General features: G+C 39.4%; 1 protein-coding gene across 1 annotated transcript in view; it reads left to right on the top strand.

Moving 5' to 3' along the window:
• ITGAV (integrin subunit alpha V) overlaps positions 1-23,459 on the top strand; it is a 48,325-nt gene that overhangs the window by 18,720 nt on the left and 6,146 nt on the right. The window contains exons 5-29 of the mRNA XM_058027783.1: positions 43-104; positions 1,668-1,713; positions 3,179-3,304; positions 4,136-4,180; positions 4,351-4,394; positions 4,490-4,546; positions 4,950-5,002; positions 5,407-5,609; positions 8,966-9,157; positions 9,271-9,316; positions 9,894-9,995; positions 10,741-10,799; positions 11,794-11,948; positions 13,340-13,477; positions 13,965-14,032; positions 15,227-15,374; positions 15,700-15,792; positions 16,785-16,864; positions 18,572-18,652; positions 19,565-19,670; positions 20,292-20,450; positions 21,510-21,623; positions 21,931-22,044; positions 22,138-22,245; positions 23,259-23,381. Of these exons, the coding sequence (XP_057883766.1) occupies positions 43-104; positions 1,668-1,713; positions 3,179-3,304; positions 4,136-4,180; positions 4,351-4,394; positions 4,490-4,546; positions 4,950-5,002; positions 5,407-5,609; positions 8,966-9,157; positions 9,271-9,316; positions 9,894-9,995; positions 10,741-10,799; positions 11,794-11,948; positions 13,340-13,477; positions 13,965-14,032; positions 15,227-15,374; positions 15,700-15,792; positions 16,785-16,864; positions 18,572-18,652; positions 19,565-19,670; positions 20,292-20,450; positions 21,510-21,623; positions 21,931-22,044; positions 22,138-22,245; positions 23,259-23,381 (2,522 nt within the window). The remainder of the gene's footprint in view (positions 1-42; positions 105-1,667; positions 1,714-3,178; positions 3,305-4,135; positions 4,181-4,350; positions 4,395-4,489; positions 4,547-4,949; positions 5,003-5,406; positions 5,610-8,965; positions 9,158-9,270; positions 9,317-9,893; positions 9,996-10,740; positions 10,800-11,793; positions 11,949-13,339; positions 13,478-13,964; positions 14,033-15,226; positions 15,375-15,699; positions 15,793-16,784; positions 16,865-18,571; positions 18,653-19,564; positions 19,671-20,291; positions 20,451-21,509; positions 21,624-21,930; positions 22,045-22,137; positions 22,246-23,258; positions 23,382-23,459) is intronic.

Consider the following 23,459-nt stretch of genomic DNA (forward strand, 5'->3'; position numbering starts at 1 on the left):
AATAAATTAAGTGTTCTTTTCTATCCTATTTTTCTTTGGTAGCAACTATTGATGCAGATGGACAGGGATTTTGTCAAGGTGGATTTAGCATTGACTTCACAAAGGTATGTGATTTTTTTTTTGGTCATTTCTGTGGGTCAGCAGGCAGCTGCAAGTTAGCAAACCCTCCTGATACAGAGCACTTAGAATCACAGCTATTATGAAACCAAATGTTACTGTTCCTGGTGGGGAGCTAAACCCACAACCAAACAAAATTTATAAATAAACAAAAAAATAACTTGAAACCACTTAAGGAGCTTTTATAGACCTGTTTCTCCCAACATCTTCAGAGCAGCAGACTTTCACCTCTTGCAGGAACCGTGTCCTGAACAAATAATGGGCTTTCCCAGATTCCTGCCATACCCTCTGCTGCAGCTGGCCCTCAAGTGGATTCAGTGTGATAATCAGGATTTTTGAGACCTGGGATAAGTGTTATAGCTATTGTTATAGCTATTGTTATTTCTTTAGGAATGGCAACTCAGGAGCTGGTAAACAATGTGCTTCTGAATCAAATTTCATTTCTCATCAGCCAACAGAAGTACAGGGATGTTTTACTGACTTGTGTCTCTGCTGTGCTCTCCCTGCCTGTTCTAGCTCTTTTTTTTTTTTTTTTTCAAACTCACAATTACTTTTGAAATCCAAGCACAGTAGTGAAACTGTGCACAGATCTGAGAGGGTGCTGTGGTGTTTTATGTTGTGCAGTGAAATGGTTGGGCAGAGTCAGGACGTGTTGAGACCACGCAAGCCCTGTTTGTGATGTGGCTCTTTTTTTGGGCTCTCACATCTCAGGATGAGGTCATATCCCATCACTCCTTGCCCAGGGCCACTCTTGGTTTTCCTCCAGAGGACACTGCCAAGTGCAGGAGAGGGCTGTGAGTGTTTGGGTTATTTTGCACACACCCTCAGGGTCACTGTGCAGATTCCAGGCCCAGTTAAAACCAACTTTGGGCTCTTATCCAAAACCTTAGAGTGGGCAGGCAAGGCTGTATCTCCAAATGTCTGACCTAGATTTTTCTGAGTGGTGAATACAGGAGTTTTTGGGATTAAAACCTGAATAAGTGGTTTAATTATGCAGCAAAGCCTATGGCCTAATTCAATATTTACTGAGCAAATTCCCAACCCTGGGATAGCTAAGGTGGTTAAAGTTTCATAAAATGATTTTGTGAATTGCAGTTGTGCCAAGATATATAGAGTGGGGGAATTACATCACAGTTATTCTGAATTAAGCTTTTCTAGTGATAAGTTACAGGAAATGGCAGAGGCAGAAGATGATACTATTTTGTGTACTGACCCAAAACCATGATGTAACACTCTGAGTTTTCTCCTAATTGTGTTCCTGTTGCCATACATTTATGGGGGAAGAAGGGTCTATTAAAATAAAAACAAAATTCTGCCTAGAATTCTAAATGGGTGAAACAGTCACTGAAGGTTTTTGTTAGCATTTTACAGGATGAATTTCTAATTAATCACCCCTTCAGAAAGGAAAATATATGATGGTCAGCAGAGCTACAGTGATGTACATACAGGGGCTTACTTCCCACAAACATAGGATGTGCTGTCTGCCTTTAGATGTGCTTCATGTGTTTTTAATTTTTCTTTCTGTCTTCCTTTTCTTCTTCCCTTCCAAGGGAGACAGGGTGCTGCTGGGAGGACCTGGAAGTTTTTACTGGCAAGGTGAGAATATAATTTGTGTCACAGAGAAGATGGCCTTTATGATTTTTCTCATTATCCTCTCAGTCATTTTGATCCACAGTCTTCCAGCTGCTGTCAGAGTCTTTGTCAGTAAGAAAACTGACAGAAATGTTCCTTTGTCCTTGAGAATATCTCCTGAATAATCAAGGCAACCACAGATAATGGTTGTAGCAATAATAGCATAGATGCTCTTTGTGTTTTAAATAATTCCATGATCATTATAAAAGTGTTTTCCTGGCACATGGGATTTGTTTTCATCAGCAGAATAAGTTTCCTTCAGCATATTTTGTTTTGCTATGTACATGCTTTATAATTTGGCACACATACCAAGTGTACATTTTCAATGAGAAATATCCCCTCTAAAGAGAATTTCATTGTTTTCCTCTGATGGCAGAGATGTTTTGCATTTGTCTTAATTGGTTTGTGCTGTGGGGCATGTTTTACCTCTACCTGGCATTACCTGTGTACTTGGCTCCTGTGGGATTCAGGATTACTCAGCCTTTACCTGCAGCTCTCTGTTCAAAGGAGGTGCTGCTGTAATCAGGACACAGCTGCCAAACTCTGCTGCCTGCTTTTTAATGGAGCTTCTAACATTTATTAATAGATATTCTGTATCATGCCCAGCCTACATGGAGGTGCAGCAGCACAGGAGGCTTGCTCCAGTCCTGTGTTTTAAATTAAAAACAAAATTGAATGATTAAAGCTAAACTGCACATACCATATCATATAAATTAGGTTCCTGTATTCATTTTATTGATTTTTGGCAAAAGTTACAGTTCATCTGCCAAAACAACCTCATCCTCTACTACCAAAAAAGCCCATTTGACTCTGAAGAGAAGACAACAGTATGCTTCTGAGAACAAGACTTTTCATCCTAAATTTTTATTCCACATGCTGAGCTGCTGGAGGAGGAGTTTTCCCTTTGCTTCACACACATATAAATATGTATGTGAAGTGCCATTCTGAATGGGGTTTTTTGGTGATTCAAGCTTAAATTTGAACTTGAAGAAAAGGATGTAAAGGAGTCACCACCTAGTGGCTGATGAAGTGAAAATGGAGAACATGGCAATACATCATGCTCATCTGATTTTTGTTCATTTTATTGGCTTCTTGTCTGCCAAAACAGGCTCTGCTGTTGTGGTATTTGAGCAAGGAGCACCGAAAGGGCTCAGTTCTGCACAACCATGATATCTCACCCCTGCCTTTTAAGTGCTGCCTTAGTTTAGTCTCTGTTTTCAGTGAAAACTCTGTGTGTGCCTTTGATTCAATGTGTGAACATGTTTTTGCTGGAGTGGGATCCATATTTTCGCTTGTGTCCTTCCTGGTGCTGCTGCAGCTGGCCCCTTTTGGCTGATATTGTGGAAGAGCCAGTGCTTCCAAGGGCAGCATTCTGTGAATGAGCTCACCAATTCTGGTTGTGGTTTTCAGCTCTTTTCTCTCTCCTTAGGCCAGCTGATTTCTGACAGAGTGACAGAGATTGTGGCAAAGTATGACTCCAAAGTCTACAGCACCAAGTATGATGACCAGCTAGCCACCAGGCCTGCCAGTGCTGCTTTTGATGACAGCTACTTGGGTACGTGGTGGGAAACCAGAAACCTCCCCCTGCAACACTCCCTGCCAACATCTAAATCACACAACTGGCAATTCCACATCTAACAGGCAGCAAGGCAGTGAATTCCTGAAAATGCACTCATTTATGTATGATGGAATTGTAGTTATTTATTGTTTACTCCCTGCCACTGCTGGTGCTGCCATCTAAATCACACAACTAACAATTCCACATCTAACAGAAAACAAGGGAGTGAATTCCTGAAAATACACTCATTTATGTATGATGGAACTGTAGTTATTTATTGTAGTTATTTTGCCATTTTTTTTGATTCAAAAAGCACGTGATGACAAAATAAATGGAAGCATTTTCATGATTTTACATGCCCTGTGATTCAGGCTGAATATGGGAATGGCAAATGCATGATTTTTATATGAGAGGTTTGTCACATAGGTGGTTGTTTGTTATTTAAAAGCAGCTGTTTCTAAATAACCTGCAAAAACAAAATAAAAATGTTAAAGAATTGTGTTTTGGAAGGAAAACAATGAGGAGTGGGAAATCATCATTTTGCTTCATTTATGTCTAACCAGGCTCAGGAAAAAAAAGCAAGGATGTACCAGGCCAATTCCCAGGATAATAATTTTAAAATTTTCATCTTCTGATCTCAAATTCCTGGATACTGATGAGTTACAGCCACTCCTGGAGCTCTTCATAGTCTAAGCTGCTGCAAGGAATATTTATAACAGTGCATTTTAAAATGAAGAGAGGAGGACTGTGCACAGAGACACTTGTGAAAAGTGTAAAGAGAGATGAAAGGTTCAATAAGGTTTTTAAAGCCTCATCTTGTCTCTGCAGGTTATTCAGTGGCTGTTGGAGACTTCAATGGTGATGGCATCGAAGGTAAGCCCCTTGCTTCAGTAAGAACATCATGGTAATAGGCTGGGCAGATTTTTCAAAACAATGGTACAGTGCACAGGGAAATGCATCAAGTGCTAGGAATGAGCTGCTCTGTTCAGCAGTCACTGTGCCTTGGGACCTGACTGCTATCTGTGTCTTGCTTTGTGTTTCAGACTTTGTGTCAGGAGTCCCACGGGCAGCGAGAACTCTGGGCATGGTAAAAAATTTGAAACTTTAAACATTAAACTTTACAATAAATAAAAAAAGGTGATTATTGCTGGTATGCTGTAATGTGTATTTCTTCACATGCAGGTGTCCATTTACAATGGGAAAAACATGTCCTCCATGTACAACTTCACTGGAGAGCAGGTGGGTGGCTCTGCTGGCTGTGGTGGGTGACCCGGAGGCCTTTCCTATGTTACAACAGTATTTAGGGTACTAGATAATAGTCTGTATATTACTGGCTTGATTGCCAAAGCAGCATTTTATGAAGTCTGATGGAATTCTAATCTTATTTAAATAAAGGAAATGCTGCCTGTTTTGAGAGCTGGGAAAGGGTCTGGATATACTGGATCACGAAAGGGGAAATGGGAAAAGTAACCGACGGGTTTACTTTCTAACAGAATATGGATGAGAAACAAAAAAGAAAGGAACAAATAAAATTTTTGCATATATTATCATCACCCTGATGTATTTTGTGTACAGATTTTGTGTAAAATTGTTTGTTTGTATCACTACAACTCACAGGTTTGGTTTGAATTTTGTTTTCCAGATGGCTGCCTATTTTGGGTATTCAGTGGCTGCCACAGATATTGACGGGGACAAGTAAGTGTCCTCTTCTCCTTCTTCTCACCAATGCCACCCAACTTGCTTCTGGAAAGAAAAAATAGCTTTTATTAAAAGGTGTTTCCCACAATCTGGATTTCTGTCTTCATTGCTGGTTTAACACATCTGCATGTCTCTTTTGCTAACTCTCCACATTTGTTTTAACATTTGTAGGTTTGCTTTTGCATTTATCTGCATAAATACATGTGTATATTCACATGCTTAAGGCCGGCCCATTAATTTTTTCTATATTTGTGCTTACTTGGTCAATGAATATTTGCTTTCAGTTGAATTTAAAGATAGTTAGCTTTCATCTGAGTGTTGACTTCAGTGCTGAGTTAACAGTGCTGAAGAAAATGAATTTTCCTGCTGCTGCTGAAGAGCTCTGTCCTGTTTTGGTCCAGTTACACAGATCTGTTTATTGGAGCCCCTCTTTTTATGGATCGAAGCTCAGATGGGAAGCTTCAGGAGGTTGGCCAAGTAACCATCTGCCTTCAGCGAGCCTCGGGAGGGTTTCAGACAGCAAAGCTGAACGGCTTTGAGATCTTTGCGCGGTTCGGCAGCTCCATCGCGCCCCTGGGGGACCTGGATCAGGATGGCTTCAACGGTAGGATGTTGATTTGTGGCATTCACATTCTCTGAAAAAAATTCTTTTGCTAAGGGTTTTTCTTCTGGGAAGCTGAGAAGCTTCAGAGAAAAGGAAAACAATTATTAAATTTTTTGCTTTTCTTGTGTTTTGCTCATGTGGGATGTGTTTGGAGATGGTTTACGCAAAGGTGATTGCCTGATTGGATTCTGGTGTGAGCTGTTTTAACTCTTTGGCCAACTGGGGCCAAACTGTGTTGAGACTTTGGAAAGAGTCACGAGTTTTCATTATTATTTTTTTAGCATTCAGTAAGTATCTTTTCTGTATTCTTTAGTATAGTATAGTATTCTTTAATATAATATAGTATTATGAAGTAATAAATTAGCCTTCTGAGAACATGGAGTCAGATTCATCATTCCTACCTTCATCGAGGCATTCCCTGCTAATACAATATTGAATCTTGATCAGGATCTCCTGGTTGTGGAGGGTGATGCCACATGTTTTAGCTTTTATATTTTTCAGATTCTGTGCTGCTTTAGTGTGTAATTCTGAGCTTCATATTATGGCATGGTAACGATTCTTTCTCTAGCTGGGGACCAAGGACAAATGATCCAAATCTCAGGCCCAAGAGTATAAACAATGTGGGCTGAAGAGAGAAAAATAAGAAGGATGGGACTTCATGGGCTAAATTAGTAATTGAACAATTAACTCCAATATGAAAATGGACCAGAACTTATAAAAGTGAGAGACCCTGTGACCAGTTGTCTATTTTGTGACCATTTTGGTCCATCTTGGGTGTAGCCCTGGCTGGGCTCTTGTGCTGCCCAAGGTGCATCCATTGAGGCCTTTTAATAAATCCCTGCTTTATTCTTTAGCCCAGTCTAGCTGCTGTTCTAGGCCAGCCTGCACAGGGCACCAGGGGAGCCCAGCCAGCACAGAGAATGTGGATCCTGCTCACAAACCCTCAGAGCTGTAGCCGTGAGCGAGTGAGGGATGCTGAGGTTTAGACTCCCTTCGATGCTCGTGTGCTACTCCCAGGAATGCCAACAGGAGTTCCATGGATGCATCGAGCAGAGACTATACCACTGACACAGCATGGACTGCTCTAGCTCTCACAGTGACCATCTGATTGTTTTCTAAGCCATGACCACAATAGAAACTTCAATAAAATACCTGACCCTCCACTGTGACCTGTTAGGACATCTTCAATGTAATTTTCCTCCTTCCGTTGTTTAAAGACCATTTTTCTCTCTAGAAACACAATGATGACAGAAAAGAAGGTTTGATTTCAGATTGCTGCTTAAAAATGTTCATATAAAAAGGTGCTTCCTGAGAAAAGAGTAGGGTTTGGTTTTATTAATTTATTATTCAAAATGGAAGAGTTTGGTGGAAATACTGCATAGCAGCTATAGCCAGAAGAGCTGAGTGTCTTGAGTGAGTAATTGGAAGAGAAATTGGAAAAGTCTGACACAACTGGACCTGAGACTCTCCCTTGCTAAGCTTCTGGTTAGTTTCTGATAGGAATGAAAAACAATAAAGCAGACAAGAATCACGTAGTGTTGGGATGGAGTTTTCCAGGAATCCTAGGGAGAACACTTTTTAGTGCCCATTATACTCCAGTGTTGCCTAAAGAGTAGTGGAAATTTGAATTCCACCAGAAATCTTCATTTTTTTCCATTCTGCTTGCAAGCTAAGTATTTTCTGTAAGAACAAAAATTACAATAGATGGTTACTTCAAATTCCCAGGTAGCTCTAATTTATTTTTGATGATAATTTCACAATGTAGTTGAAACTGAAAGAGACTTTTTTAGTTGCTAACTGGACATAGAACCAGTGTGAGGATGCAATATCACTGCAACTATTTACAGAAGACATCAGAGAGCTGACTGCCAAAATTCCAGTCACTTGATGAGATTATCCCAAACATTGTTTGATTCCACCATACTTAATTTGGAATACGCTGTAGGAAAGAGAATCATGGCAAAAGCTGCCTCTTTCAAATGGCTTTGCTGTTATTTAGTCTGTTTTGTGTTTTATTGCTCTGCCTCATTTTGGGAGTGTTAATTAAAATGCTCCATCACAGTATGGTGCAAGATAGGAATTTTAACTGTCTTCCTAATTTTGTAAATAGGAGTTTAAAATACAAAACTAAACTTTTGAGTCATTATTTTCATCAAACTTTCCCAAATTTCAGAAAAGAGGAAGGAGAAACATAACTATTCCAAGTAGTGCTTCATGTTGGGTCTTTAAACTGTCTGTGGAAATGTTGAAATTAGATCATTTGTACACTTTTAAAGCTGTCCTTACAGATAGTCTAATTAGCATTTCATTTCCTACCGTTTATTAACCATTAGCAATGAGTACTTTTAAATTTAAGAGATAGAATAACTTCACTCACTGGAAGATCTCCATAAAGCATGCTGCCAAGCTGTGGGATAGACTGGATTTTAATATTTACCATTGGTTTAGGATGATTTAAATTTTCCAGGATTATTAATACATCCCACCCTTTGGAGGAACATGAGCATGTAAAGGAAATGGGAAGAGAGTCACACTTAGCTTTGTGGTTTGGCACCCACAGTGACTAACTCTGCTTGTTTTAATAATCTCGAAAGAATCCCAAATGCATATGAATTCACTGCAAAAAAAGTCACCAAAGTGGAGAAGTTTTTGTAGAACTATTTCTCCCCTTGCTCTCCCCATAAAAGGCTGTGACATGTCATTGTTAAACATTTATACTTCGTAGAAAAAACCAGCATCCAATAATAATGAACAAATGGACAAATGAAAGAAGTAATAAACAAACAAATGTTGATGAGCATTTTAAAGGCTGGTTGCACTTCCTCCCTACTGACAAGTAATAGTTGCCTCTTTGAGCCTCCTATAAGCTTTTGGTAGTCTATTACTTACTCAAGATGGCTCAGCTACTTTTGGAGGCATAAAATTAGCAAGATGGCTTCTGTTGCAGTGTTAGAAACAAAAAAAGTTTAATAAAAGGCAAAATAACAAATAGAGAAAAACTGAGTTAGGTGCAAGAAGTTTTTGCTCTTGGTAAAACACCTCACAAAAGCAATTAGTTTCTTTGTTCTCTTTTAATAGTAAATTGCTTAGGGAGACTTTTTGGCTTTTGTCTAATTAGCTATCTTTAAGTTTGAGGTGAAGTCTTCAAAGTCTTATGAGGTGTCTTAGAGAGAAACTTCTAAGCTTCTTTCCTTTTTGAGAGGACAAAAGACAGTTTTGTCACTCCATCAACAAAGAGCACACTACTATCCTAACACACACTGAAACTGTAATATCAGAAATTATTGATTGATGTAAGCACAAACATGTTCTAATTTGTGTCTGGGGACATTGATGACTCTTCTTTTGGTTTGCAGACATTGCAGTTGCTGCTCCCTACGGTGGAGAGGACAAGAGAGGGCTGGTGTACATCTACAACGGAGGAGCGAGTGGTTTGAATGCCGTCCCGTCCCAGGTCCTGGAAGGGCAGTGGGCTGCTCGCACCATGCCCCCCAGCTTTGGGTACTCCCTGAAAGGAGCCACAGATGTGGACAAAAACGGATATCCAGGTCCTCTGCCCCCAAATGGCACTTTGCAATAACTCAGTAGCAGCCCCACCCTTGAGAGACAGCCTGTTTCACAAAGCAAGGTGTAACGTGTGGTGTGTCTCCTCTCTTTCTAGACTTGATTGTTGGAGCCTTTGGTGTTGACACAGCTGTTCTGTACAGGTAAGGGTCCCTCTGTGCTTGTCCCTGAGTGAAAGCTCAGTGGGGTTCTGGAGCTACCAAAGAAAGCAGGATCAGGGAATTCTGAAAATCTGACCCTCCACTGTCCAAACTTCTGGAGGTGAAAAATCACTATACTGCTTTTTTTACTGAGCAAACCTATCTGCTGCCTGAAATTCATCTTTCTCAATAATATGTGGTCAGGAGAAAACATAAATAAGCTGTCTTCAAAGCTTTGTGAGTGAAAGTTTTCTAGATTCTGACACAACAGTTTTCCAGATTCTGACACAGCAGCTGCAAGCTGTTACACTGCAATCCCAATATTCTCATCCCAGCTTGCTCATTTTGGGAGAACATGTTGGTCTGTGCTGTAAGTGGATAGGACTTCCTCTTTACACAGTTGTCCATGTTGTGGCTGATGGAAATGAAAGGGCACAGAAAAGCTTCATCTGGTCAATGGTTGCTTGTTTTTCTTGTGGTTTCACTAAATACTGTGTGTTTGTGTATATTGCACAATTTGATGGGGGGGCACTGTCAAACATGGTGTTGAGTGCTCTTCAAGAGGATGTTTTCTTTGCAGGGCAAGACCAGTTATTAGAGTAAATGCTGCCCTGGAAGTTAACCCAACCATTCTAAACCCAGAAAACAAAGCCTGTTCACTGGGAGATGTAAAAGTTTCTTGGTAAGCAGAGTATCTGTTTTCCTTTGAGGGGAGGGACTTCTTGGGTTCTAATTTTGTAAATTTCCAATTTTGAAAGGTCTTAGGAAGTCTAGTCAGCTAATTAAAAAAGGAAAAGACAAACACAGATTTTTCTGAAAGAACAGACAGTACAAAATAAGAACTCTCTGACAGCAGTTGGAGGACCAGCACTGTCTTTGGTAGATGCCAGACTGAGTCCCAAAACCTGTCCTTAATTAATTAATTAATTAATTAATTAATTTTTGATTTGATTTGATTTGATTTATTGCTGAGCAGAGTAAGGTCTTCCCAAGACATCAGCACATTCCATGGTATTTGCAGTGTTTTTACCCACTAACACACACTGGGGCAATGATCTGCTCTGTGAACTGATTTTGCTTCTGGTTCCCAGGGTATTATCCAAACCCACTTTCCCTTCTTACTGCTAACTTTCTTTTCAGGGTCAGTATGATAGGTTTATAAATCAGACCCATCTGAATACAGAAATAAACATTCCAGTCCACAGGTGATTGTCCCTAGATGAGCCAAGACTCCAGAACTTTGTAGTTTCTGCAATTCTGCCTACTTGTTAATAGATTATAGTTCTCTTTCATCAGTAGAAAATAGCTTTTGGGAATGGGCTAGAGTCTCAAAAACAGGATACATCTGAAAAGAAATAAATAGTGAGGAGTTTTAGAAGAAAATGAGAGAAAAAGTGTGCGAAATTAATTTTTTTCCTCCCAAACAGCTTCAAAGTGAAGTTCTGCTTAAAGGCAGATGGCAAAGGAAAGCTCCCCAACTCACTCAGTAAGTTCTGCTCATTTAAAAATTGGAATTTTTTGCTGTATTGTTTGTAAACGTGAACACTGGTCATTGTTATTTTCATGACAAACAGCTGGGTGCCCTTTGCAGCCACTGCTGCCACCTGGGTGGCATGTACACCCATGGGACTCTCCAGCAGGCTCTTTTGGCTGCACTGGTGTAGAAGTCATTTGACCGTATCTGAGACTTTAAACATATGTTCAACTCTGTGGTTAACCAGTCTTGGAAAGCCCTTTGTATTTTACAGAATTTACAGTAATTCTCGTTGAGGGGGTTTTCAGACAAGAATATTCAAGTATGTGCATTGCTGGCCCTGAGAGATAGAGACAAGCCACAGGGAACTTATCACATCCTGTTGAGATTCTGACTTTCTGATTGATATCACTGACTTTTTTCATCAGATTCTCAGATCACAATCAGGAAAAGATTGTTTCAAACAAGTGTTTAAGTTGTGTCCAAGAGATTATTTAGTGTGGCAGGCAGGTAGTGTCTACTCATTGCAAAATCTTTTCCTTATTTTCTGTGGCATGTACAGAGGTGGTGTGATCTTGGGAGGCTCATATGAATATCTGTTATGTATTGTAAGTTTTATTATCTATATAAAATATTTCAAGTAATTAGATTATCAATAGCATTTAAAAACACAAATGTTATGTGCAACATTGCTTTAAATTTAGTGGGAAAAAAAATCTAACTCTAGTTCTTGCAGTTCTACAGCAATTATAAATTATAAATGTATCTGTGTTCTTAGATATTTCCAGTGTTTAAGGAAAAAGCAGAATCCAATTTAGGACAGCAGCAGTGCTTGAGAACTAATGTAGTGACAGATTTTACATGGAAAGAGCTGGAGGTTTTAAGAGGGGCAAGCACTAGGTTTGCATTGTAGTTGAAATCAGTGTTTAGCTCAATTTCTGAGGGCATTCTGCACTGTGGTTAATGGAATGAAACATCCCTAACCCAAACCCTTTGTCTTGGGCAGATTTCCAGGTGGAGCTGCTGCTGGACAAGCTGAAGCAGAAAGGAGCCATCAGGAGAGCTCTGTTTCTGCACAGCAAACAGCCCAGCCACTCCAAGAACATGACCATTACTAAGGGGGGCAAAATGAACTGCGAGGAGCTCGATGCCTTCTTGAGGGTAAGCAGCCATTCGTGTTCTAGGCAAATAATTTTTGGTGCTTTGCCTGTTATAAGTTCATTCTGTAAGGTGTTAAAAAAAAAAAAAAAAAAAAACAAGAAGAAAAAAATGCTAGAAAAACTCTGTTTTCAGTGGGTGGACCTGAAATTACTAAAGCCATACATCTGTCCTGAATTACTGCTGCTTTCACAGCATGAATAATGCATCTTCTTGTGGCTAAGGTCCTGGTCCCTAAATGCATTGGAAATTCAATTCAGGACTTTGTTCTGGACTTCTTGGATAAGTCATCCAGGCACCAAATTAGTTATAATTTACAAGGAACATGAAAGTCAATAAGCAGAGGTTGTCCACTTTGCTTTGGAGGTTAAAAATTGAAGAAAAATATGGACCTGCAACTGACAAGCCAAAATAAGCAAACAGCAGAGGAGATGGAGAAAGTTGAAGTACTAAGTTTGCTTTTTCTCAGTCTTTCTTTTCATCCTCACAAATGTGAACAGATGCTAACACAATTTAAAAGTTTTAATCAGTAGAAGAAACATTGTGTGTAGCTATGTAAGTTCTATGCAGCTCAGATTTATCTCTGAGCACTCATAAATCAAACATAAACAATAATTGCTTCCCACCAAAAAAAACCAAATAAAACTGCTGGCAATCATTAAGGATTCATGGAGAGTAGGTAATACTTTCCTTTACCTGACTTTTGTGAATTGGTTATATACAGAATTAGACATCTCAGATCTCAGGGTTAGTAAAGATTTAACACATTTCCACCTGATATTTTCATAAAGAAAGTAATGATACATGACCTACGTGAAATGATCATAAATGGGGTGCAAAACCAGTTTAAGACTATAGGTAATCAATAAGCTTCTGCTCACAGAAGGCATCTTCTGCAATAAGATCCTGAAGTGAGCTGTGCTAGAGTCAGTGGTTTTCACTACTCTCAGAAATGAAGCAGAGTTTACTGAGCAAATCTGTGGCTGATGTAAAGCTTAGAGATGGTTTGTAAGTTCTCTGAAAGGCCGGATCAACATTTGATAAGCAGAATGATTTCCAATGAACAGCATCAAAGTCAGCAACTTCCAAGTGCCAAGTAATAATTTAGGAAGGAAAAATTCTAAGTCCAAAGATGAGTATCTCTGAGGGATCTTAGAAGCACACTGAGGTTGGTCTGACAGGAAAGAGCAGAGCTGTGTAGCCTTTAGGCTCTACTGGATTTCCATGACTTAATATTTCTGTGTGCTCCAGTTTTCCATGTTTTAAACAGGCGTGTTACTGCTGAAATTGTGCAGGTTTTCTGACAAGAGACTTTCTGCTTTGAAAAGAGTTCAGAAGTTTTAATGTTTTGGCCTCTCCATTTGAACTGTGGTTGAAATGTTTGCTTTCCCCAGGATGAATCTGAGTTCAGAGACAAGCTGACTCCCATCACCATTTTCATGGAATATCGTCTGGATTACAGGACAGCTGCAGATGCCACAGGACTGCACCCTATCCTCAACCAGTTCACTCCTGCCAACATGAGCAGACAGGTACCCTGCTCACACAGCCTGGCATCAGAGAACTCAGAGCATTGCTCCACCTTAGGGAGAAAATCAGACTAGTCCTGCAAGAGTTAATAGTCAAGGCTTTCATCCCTTCTCATGCTATGCTGCTCTATGTACATTATGTTTTCCCCTGTAGTTCTATTAAGCTAATATAAATAGTTTTTCTATTTCTGCCCTTTTTTACAAATTTTACAATTGTTTGTAAAGAGCATTAATCCCTTAATATGAAGGGATTATTCAAAGTATGGAAAGATGGTTAAGGTTAAGTCCTAGAATTGCCGTAGGGCAGGATGAGGCACAGTGACCCCCACAAATAAAAACTCATTTGTTTTCTTCTGATACTAATGGCATGAAAACGTTTCATAACCAGCTATGTGGAATTTATTTTAATGTGCTGGTGAGACAGTATTATTGAAAATCTTAGAACAGATGAAGGAATTATTACCACAGTGTGTGTTTGATTTTTCCATAGGCCCATATCCTGCTGGATTGTGGGGATGATAACATCTGCAAACCAAAGCTGGAGGTGTCAGTACAAAGGTAAATACATGACAAAAATACAAGGAAAAGCAATTTCACTACTCTAAAACTCAGCAGCTGGTACTACTTTTGTTTAAGGGATGTGTTGAAATAAGCAGGACTGCTCATTGCCTGCAATCTAAACTCAGGCTTACATGCTTTAAAGAAAACCCATTTTCTGCTTTGGAACCTAATGTCTTTAACATGTAATGCACCACTCCCACTCTCACCCCAGCCTCCACCATAAGTAGGCCATATTTATTTATTTATTTGCTAAGCTGGACACGTGCAGTGAGAATAAACCACTGCTAGCTGCCATTGTATCTCTGTTGTGTTGTTTAACGTCAGATAGAAACATGAAGAAGTGATTTATCCAGCAAGGGGAGGAGTAGGGCTCTCTTGTCACATCTATGAAAAAAAAATTGTTGGTATCGGCAGTATCTTTTATCAAACCTGATAAAAAGAAACAATTTGTCAGTGGTAATTCATTCATGAGTCTGAGTTTTCTTTTTTTTTTACTTTGTGTGGCCTAAACCCTCTCTTGCTGGATTATTTCATAATCTGTTTTTTAATACATTATAGCAAATGGACATTGTATGTAGATAGGACACTTCACAAGCACTAATTCATGCAAACACCTCAGTAACACTTGACATCAGTGCAGATGCCCTCATGTATGCTTGTAGCTGGTGAAATGAAAACACTTTGTTTCCTAAATTAATCTCTTTGTGTCTGGAACCAAAGGTATTGCAGAGGTCTTGGCTCTGTTCTGTGTAGCTGAGCCTTCCCTTGAGTTTTGTTATAAATATGTGCTTGTACCTCTGCAAAGTGGGCCTGTAATTCAAAATGTGCACAGGGATTTAGCTGCCCATAATGGTTTGTTCCTTGTGAGAAAGAGAGGTGTTTGTAGTTTTTGGCTTTGTGGTACATTTTACAGGCAAGATTCTTATAAAAGAACAGGTGATACTTGCTCCATTTGTACTTACTTGATCCATGTAATACTTAATCTATTTGATTATAGATTAAGTATTTTTTAGAGGATTTTTTAAAAATATTTTTGAGCTCTCTTGACACTCCTGAAGCAAAGGCACTGCCTCCAGATTTCTCTGATATCTTTCTGAAATTTCAGAATATCTCTCGTTTCTCTGAGTTCAGCCACTTCCCTGCAATGTGAAACCCCAATGCAGAGCTGATTTTCACCCTGTTTCCTTGCAGTGACCAGAAGCAGATCTACATTGGTGATGACAACCCCCTGACCCTGATTGTCAGCGCCCAGAACCAGGGGGAGGGAGCCTATGAGGCCGAGCTCTTCGTCGTGGTTCCTCCCCAGGCGGATTTCATCGGCGTCGTTCGCAACAACGAGGTGAGACCCCAGCTGCTTCTCAGGAGTCATGCTTCACCTGCTGCTCTGGAAATCTCTAGTGGCTCCTGTTGTTTCAAAGCACTGAGAAATGATCCATTTTTTCAAAGCTCCTCTCTTTTATAACCTTGAGAACAGGTCTGTCTTGTACCAGAAGCATTTTTCTCCTTGGAGACTTCCACACTCAGATTTTACTTCATTTTATTACTTGGCTGAGAAATGATATTAAAATTAATACAGCATATCTAGGACTTCTCTCCAGCCTTTCATCCAGGTGCTCAGATGTAAAGAATGGCATTCCTCAGGGTTTCTTTCTGGTTTATTGCAGGCTTTGGCCAGACTGTCATGTGCTTTTAAAACAGAGAATCAGACTCGCATGGTGGTTTGTGACCTGGGCAATCCCATGAAAGCAGGAACTAAGGTAAGGTCTGGTCCAACAGGTGCCTGGTAGCTCACCCAGGGGGCATTTTCCTTAATCACAGCAGTGTTTGGGCAGGACGTTTTCTCCCAGGAATTTAAGATTACACCTGACATTTAGCCGCCCTCATTTGGTTCGTACAGCAGTAGTTGGTTTTAACTTTTCAGCTAAATTAAAGGCTGGAAGGAGTGTTTTATGTTTTATGATGTAACTCAAAAGGAGTCATTCGTTAAACAGTGGAATTAATGGACTTTGGTCTCTCATGAATTTTTTGTATTTATCTGACATGTATTTTTAGGATATAATCACGAGCTAGCCCACAACAATTTTTCTCATAGTTCATCTCTTTTCTGCCTACTTTCATGAGGAAGGACAGAGTTTTGCCTAGTTGAAACCTCTACAATTCCACTAAATGTAGCTGAAATTGGAAGAATTAAAAAAATTATTAGTGAGACATTTTAAGGTGATATTACATAGTAAGTCTTATTTCCTGAGGAAATAAAGTGAAAATCAGTCACAATTATAACAATTTCATGATGCTTTTCTTCCAAGAGCCATCTTGTATAGATGAGTAAATACTATTTCCAAAATCTTTTGAAGTGCATCAAGCTGAACTGCACAGATATTAAAGCAAATATGAATTGACTTAGACTAAACCTTGGGAATTAACTTTGAATCATTAATGTGTTCCTACTCTTTAGATTAGAATATTTTTTGCAGCACATGGGGAGGATCAATTTTGTGTAGAAATGGCTGCAGTAAGGGTGGGGAGCAAGATGCAGTCCTTATTTTGTATTTTATGGCTGTGATCTAAAGAGAGAGCAGTACATTTCCAGCCAGGATGAACTGGATAACTTGAATTTGCCAGACTTGTTTGCGTGTTCTCTCATCACCAGGAGTCTCAAGCCATTTCACAGTAGTCTAATAGCACTGAGAAGCTTTTATGGTGTGTTTTTTTGTGCTTCCAACTGAACCACAGTGGTTTTTCCCCCCAGCTCCTGGCTGGCCTGCGTTTCAGCGTGCACCAGCAGTCTGAGATGGACACCTCTGTCAAGTTCGACTTGCAGATCCGGAGGTATGGAAATCTCTGGGGATGGACCTCTTGTCTTTGCCTTGTAATGGCGTGAAAAATAACCTTCCATACCTCTTGTCTTTGCCTTGTAATGGCATGAAAAATAACCACACTGAGTTAGGTTTCCTAAAATACAGGAAAAATTAGGAATATTTGTACGTGTGTACCACTGTGCTCTGCTGACACTTGTGGTGCCGCAGAAAAACTTTGGGTTTACAGCCCTCGTTTAAAAGTGATGCTTGAACTCTGAATTCCTTCTGATGTAAAACCAGAATTTGATGTATTTAGAGGGCAGGCAGTGTATGGGGTAGTCCAAGCAGAAGCAACCTGCACTGTACCATCACATCTGGGGTGTCTGTCGCCTTCCTTAGGCTAACTGGGGTTTCATCTGAAAACCCCTGAAACCAAAGCTGAACATTCTATGGAATTTAAGTTTGTAACATGTGAACCATCACAGCAGCCAGCCAGAAAGAGCCTGAAAACTAAATTGAACAAAACAGTAGTGTTCCTGCTAGTTATCAGATGTCATATAAATCTGATATATAAGTCTGAATTTGTAACTTCTGCAGATGATATTTAAGTTTGGAGATGTGATCATTAGGAGTATCTTTAGCCAATGCAGTTTTATGTTGTCTTTAATGGACAGTATGAATACAGCTTTTTGGTTTTTCCCCATTGTGGACCAAAACCACCTTGTTTTTTCCATTTAAGGACTTTATTTTTTTAATGTAGTGAATAAATTAATCTCATCCAAATATGCATTTGTCATCTATGGGAGTTAGGAAAGATTAAAGCTGCCATTCTATTTTAATGATGGAGGGTTTAGCCACACCAACCAAAGGCCTTGGCACATGAAATATCTCTTTGATCTCCCTTTGCTCTCTGTTGAGTTTTCCCTTCTCCATCAGCTGGTGAGGTGTTCTTTGCAGAAGCAATCTGCTCTGGGGTGTCTGTCCCCTTCCTCAGGCTGCCAGCAGCCACATCCTGCTGTCCCAGGGTCAGAAACAGTCAGCGAGGCTGCTCAAGCCATGCTGGTCTCCTGATGGAAGAGAAAGGGGGTTCCTGTAGTGTTTCAGGCCTTTTGTGGAAGGAAATTCCTTCAGAGACTGGTGGGTGCAGGAAGGGTGACAGAGGTGCCACGGGACAGGGTAATCACAGTTCCCAGTGACAGGCATCAGCAGGGATTATCTGGGACAGCTTTTAGGGATCACACTGCTTGGCTTAAACTCACCAAGCTGGATCTGCAGTGCTGGCTCAGTTCCTGGCAGAGCAGGTCCAGTCTCTATAAAAAAGAATGAGGTATTTACAGGTCAGGAGGAGAGCACTGCTGCAGGTGTTTGCTGATTACAGCAGCGCTGAAGAATGATCAGAAGATTCAGGATTCTTGGTAAAGGAAAATGTTTAAGCGGACAGAATAATTGGAGGAGATCAAAATTCTGCTCCCAGCACCATCTTGAAGGGGGAGTGTTCCCTGTATTTTCTTAGATGAGAGCTGCAGGACAGAGTCAGCATTAACTCTGTGTCCTTCACCATCCTCTCCCTGCTGGGGCTCCATGCATTTAGGTGAGAACTTGCTGGAATCTGGTCCTTAGTTTTTAGCAACTGTGCTTTCCTGTAGGGGCTCTTACCATTACTTTGAAGTGTGGAGGGTTTCTTAATTAAATGCTTTGCTTATTTCATTTAAGAATTTACCTTTTATTTTCCCTGCAGTTCCAACCTGTATGACAACCTGAGCCCAGTAGCATATTATCAGGCTGACCTTGCTATTTCAGCAGCTGTTGAAATTAGAGGGTAAGTGGATTTTAATACACACTTTTAAGTATATTTTAATAAACACTTTTAAGGAGCTTTTGCACATCTGCTTCTCTGTATTCACTGAACTTCCTTTCAGGTCCTCATAAGTTTTCCAGGAAGGTTTAGGGAATTTTGAATCATAAAGACAATATGATTTTTCTCTAGCCAGCCTTTGGACTTTTGGATCTTAAATAGTTCTAAATCATGACATAGTTTATTCCAAAAAGGAATATTGTGCCTCCATTACTAGAGATATTCTTTAGAAGAAGAAAAAATCACCCCTCTTGTTTGCAGTTTTACATTTCTGCAGGTCACTTTTCTCCTCCACAAACTGACTGGGGTTTCAGAAAACCCTGAAACCAAAGTTGAAGATTCTATGGAATTTAAGTTTGTATTATCCTCACCTTCAGTCTTAAGCATAATATTAATATTGCAATGACTTGGTTACAGCTCTACTTCACACCTAAAAGAACCAGTTAACTTGGATTCCTGAGTCATAATTTTTTTTTAAAATTTCCACTGCATTCATTATTGTGATTAATTTTTTCAGTATCTGAGAAGTGAGGGATGGCACACTGGAAAAGCATGATTGGTATCTTCACTGCTTTCAGGGCTGAATTACTCTTAGGATTGTACTGCTAAGGCTCTACATCACCAATATTTCTCATTATCACAATATTTCACACGGGTTTTGTTTGGATGACGTGTGTGTCCTTTATCTTTTTTTAATTTAAAGAACAGAACTGAACATTTAATATTCAACCACTTCTGTTCTTTCAGGTTTTATATAGGGGATGAAGGAGTGGAGACTGTATTTTAAGCATGTTCATTTTTTCCTTTAGATGTCCTAGAGAATCCCATTTATTTTTTCATGCTTGCTAACTACATCTCCTTTGCTCTGCTGTTTAGTGTCTCGTCCCCTGACCACATATTCCTTCCCATTGCAAACTGGCAGCCCAAGGAGAACCCTGAAACAGAAGATGACATTGGGCCTCTGGTTCAGCACATCTATGAGGTGTGGAATTACTGCTGATTTCTATGACATGGTTCTGTGATAAATGAAAATAAGTAAATCTTTCGGTGTAGCTTTTCTCTGGAGTCAATTATGATTTTTTTCTTTTTTATTTTATTTTTTTATAATGCTGGGCCAATAACTGTTATATCCAAGAAGGGTTGGAATGCCTGCAATTAGTGCAACAGGGCTTGATTACCTACATAACTACACATATTTTATTTTATTGCCTTTTGAAATCTAAATAAAACATTTGAAGTAATGTGAGCTCAGGGAATGGCTCATGGCTGTAAATTATTGTGCTCTATCTGTTCTGAATCACTACCCTGAAGTCTTTAGCTGTGAAAAAAAATTAAGTATTTAAAGTTTCCTTTAAAGAATTATCACAGATTTAATCTGGATTGTTTAATTAAGCAAAACTTACCAAGAGAACTGTATGAATAATAATAGTTAAAAGTTTTACTACTTTTAGATAAAGTTTTGATGCTGTTGCCATAAGTGGTTGGGGTAGGGATAGTGGCGGTATCACATTTGTGGCTCAAATATAAAGTAACAATTATATGCACATTAACAGACAGAGTAGCTTTATTTATTTACATCTGTAAATTTTATTTTCATAATCAGCTGAGAAACAATGGTCCAAGTGCATTCAGCAAGGTGATGATGACTCTGCAGTGGCCTTACAAATACAAAAACAACACGCTGTTGTACATTGTGCAGTATGAAATTGACGGTCCCATGAACTGCACTTCTGACATGGAAATCAACCCACTGAAAATTAAGGTAAGCAGGACTTTCCCTTTGAGTGGAATGAAGTATGTTTGGTTGTTTTGTGAGTTCTAAAAATAGCCAAATCCCTGAGAATATGACAAACTGAGATAGATTTTTATCTATGGCTGATGAATAAGCCTACATTTTTCCACACTTCCTGTTAATGTATGTAGCAGGTGAAATAAAATGTGAACAGCAGCTCAAAATTATCAACTCAAAGATCAATTTGTCTTGTTTCTTTTTATTATGGGGTTTTCTTCCTTTTTCCCCCCCCTTTTTGACTTTAAGGCTGTTCTATATGAGTTCTAAGTCCAAAGCAATAGAATTTTAATCAATGTGATCATGAACTAAAACCTAAAACAAACCAGATGCTTCTGGACTCTTTATGTAAATTTTCTGCGTTTTGTTTCTTGGAAGAAAATGGTATTTTTTTTAATATTAAGTTATCTATTTATCCAATTGGACAAGTTCATCCAATTTGGATGAATTCATCCAACTGGATAAAGAGATGATAGATAATAATAGATTCATCCAATTTGGATGAATTTATCTATTCATCCAAAAATCACAAAGGACAACAGGAGTTAGCTATCACTGCCAGCAAAACGTGGGATTTACAGAGCAGAAGAAACTCCTTTTTTTCTGGTCTAGGAAAAGAAACACCAGATAGAACCCAGCAAGTTTAACTGAGTGTAAGGAGTTGATTTCTAGGATAGTTTGGAACAAGCAATAAAAGTCAGTGTGTTAGTTCAAGAAGTCGGTGTGGTAGTTCAGGAAAATGTCAGTATGTTAGTTCAAGAGCAAAAAAAGGGCTGAGGGAAGATATTCAGCGTATAGAACAACAAAGAATGCTTGTGTAACTTTGATAACCAAACAGAAACTTCAGTGAATATATAAATACAAAGTTCCTGTGCTTCTGCTCTATGATTTGCGATGATTTATTTTCAGGCGGAATCTGAAGAAAAGCTAGGGTAGAAAGAGAGAAACCTGCAGTTAGGTGTTTTCTTGGCCTTCAGCTTGAAGCCTGCAATGTGCTGAGCCACCGTTTGTGTTCCCTTGGTGCGCGTGTAGGTTTCTGCTCCCAAGGAGGATGAGAGGAACGAGACCCTGGGCAGGGAGGAGCAGCGCGGGCACCGCGTCAGCCGGAGGGACGCGGCTGCCGCGCAGGGGGACGTGCACACCCTGGTGAGTGAGCTCCCACCTCGGGAGCGCTCCTGGCCCGATATGGGAGCCCTCAAAAACAAACGCAAGGAAGGCTTTTCCTCCCTAAACACGATGGGGGAAAAATCTCTAATAGGAAATAAACGTATCACCGTTTCGCTGCCTTTGTAACTGCAAGGTATAAGTAATTATCCGATACTGGAGGTTATTTAATGTGTTTTAATAGTTTATGGTGGGTCCCAATATATATGTATATATGGGTAAAGTAGTGCCATTAAGCACATTTCAAATATTTTCATTCTTAGAACATCCTTCCTATTTTTATTCACAGGGCTGTGGAACTGCTGACTGTTTAAAGATTGTCTGCCAAGTTGGCCACCTGGAGAGGGGAAAGAGTGCAATATTGTATTTAAAATCACGCCTTTGGACCCAAACTTTCATGAATGTGAGTGACTGGGAATATTCTGTCGCTGTTTCTGAAATCTTTAAAGTGATATTTGTACCCACATGCAATGCTAATTTTGTTTTTCTTACGCAGAAAGAAAATCAGAATCATTCCTACTCTCTCAAATCATCTGCTTCCTTCAGCGTTATAGAGTTCCCTTATAAGAACCTTTCCTTTGAAGATATTCACAATTCTACAGTTGTAAGTCATTTGAATCCATATACAGTCACTTCAAAATTAGTGCAAAGACAGTTATTGTTGAGTAACACTTTTATGACTTGATATAATTTTGATTTTATCAGCTGTTTCATGTATTTATTTCAGTTGTGCACATACAGCTGAGGGTAAAACAGACTGGAGCTGACAATATTTGTGGCTTGAAAGACTTAATTGAAAATGAAAAAAAAGATAGTGAACAGTTCTCATGTTCCTGTTAATGCCATTGTTGTTAGAGAAATATTTTACTTGAAATTTGCTTTCAACTGTAGTAGCACTTGCAGCTTGAATAATGAACTTTCATTATATTATATAAGGCACCATATGTGAACTTTATATGTGAGGGTGGAACAAAAAGACCTTCTGTGCCTCAGGGGGTTTCAAAGGGAAAGAGGAGACAGGGTGCAAACAGAAAGGAAGATATATTTGGGCTGGCAAATAGAAAGCTTTTTAGCATTATAGGATTAAGAGATCTTAAGGAAAAGTTAGAAAATTATTGTGATTAACTCATTTTTGGATATGGTTTCTAATACCTGTTATTAGCTGAGGTTTTCTTCTCTCAAGCCTCATGGACTTGATTTTTTGTTTCAAAGTATACTGCCTTTTTAGAAAAAAACAAAAACAAAAAAGGAAAACCCCTAATTATTTTTCTGTAATTCCAAAATTTTTCCGGATTCCTACAGTTTTACTGAAAATCATCAAGAATTACAGAAGACATGTTGCCATGTTACCACTGATTGCAAAAAAGCAAACCCAGGCAAAACAATCCCCAACCCCCTACTATAATTTAACTTTAAAATCCTATTAAATTTGGGTCAGTGAAGTCTTTATGTCACCAAGAATCTATGGCTTTCCATTCATTCTGGAGAGAAAAAGTAATTTATACTGGATTAAGATCATAATCATGATAGGATAAAGGTATACAAGATTGAAAATGCATGGATGAACTCAGCATGTCACTGTGGCGCAAAATGTGATTTATTGTGTTTTTCTGTCAGGTTGCTACAAATATCACGTGGGGCATTCAGCCCCAGCCCATGCCTGTGCCAGTGTGGGTTATCATTCTGGCTGTGCTGGCAGGGTTACTGCTCCTGGCTGTTCTAGTGTTTGTCATGTACAGGGTAAGTCCTGCGTCTGGGAGGGGTTTGTGTCATTTGCTTTTCCCTGCTCCTGATGTATTATTTCACAGAGTACTGGCA

This window comes from Melospiza georgiana, chromosome 7, assembly GCF_028018845.1.
Source record: "Melospiza georgiana isolate bMelGeo1 chromosome 7, bMelGeo1.pri, whole genome shotgun sequence".
Taxonomy (NCBI): Eukaryota; Metazoa; Chordata; class Aves; order Passeriformes; family Passerellidae; genus Melospiza; species Melospiza georgiana.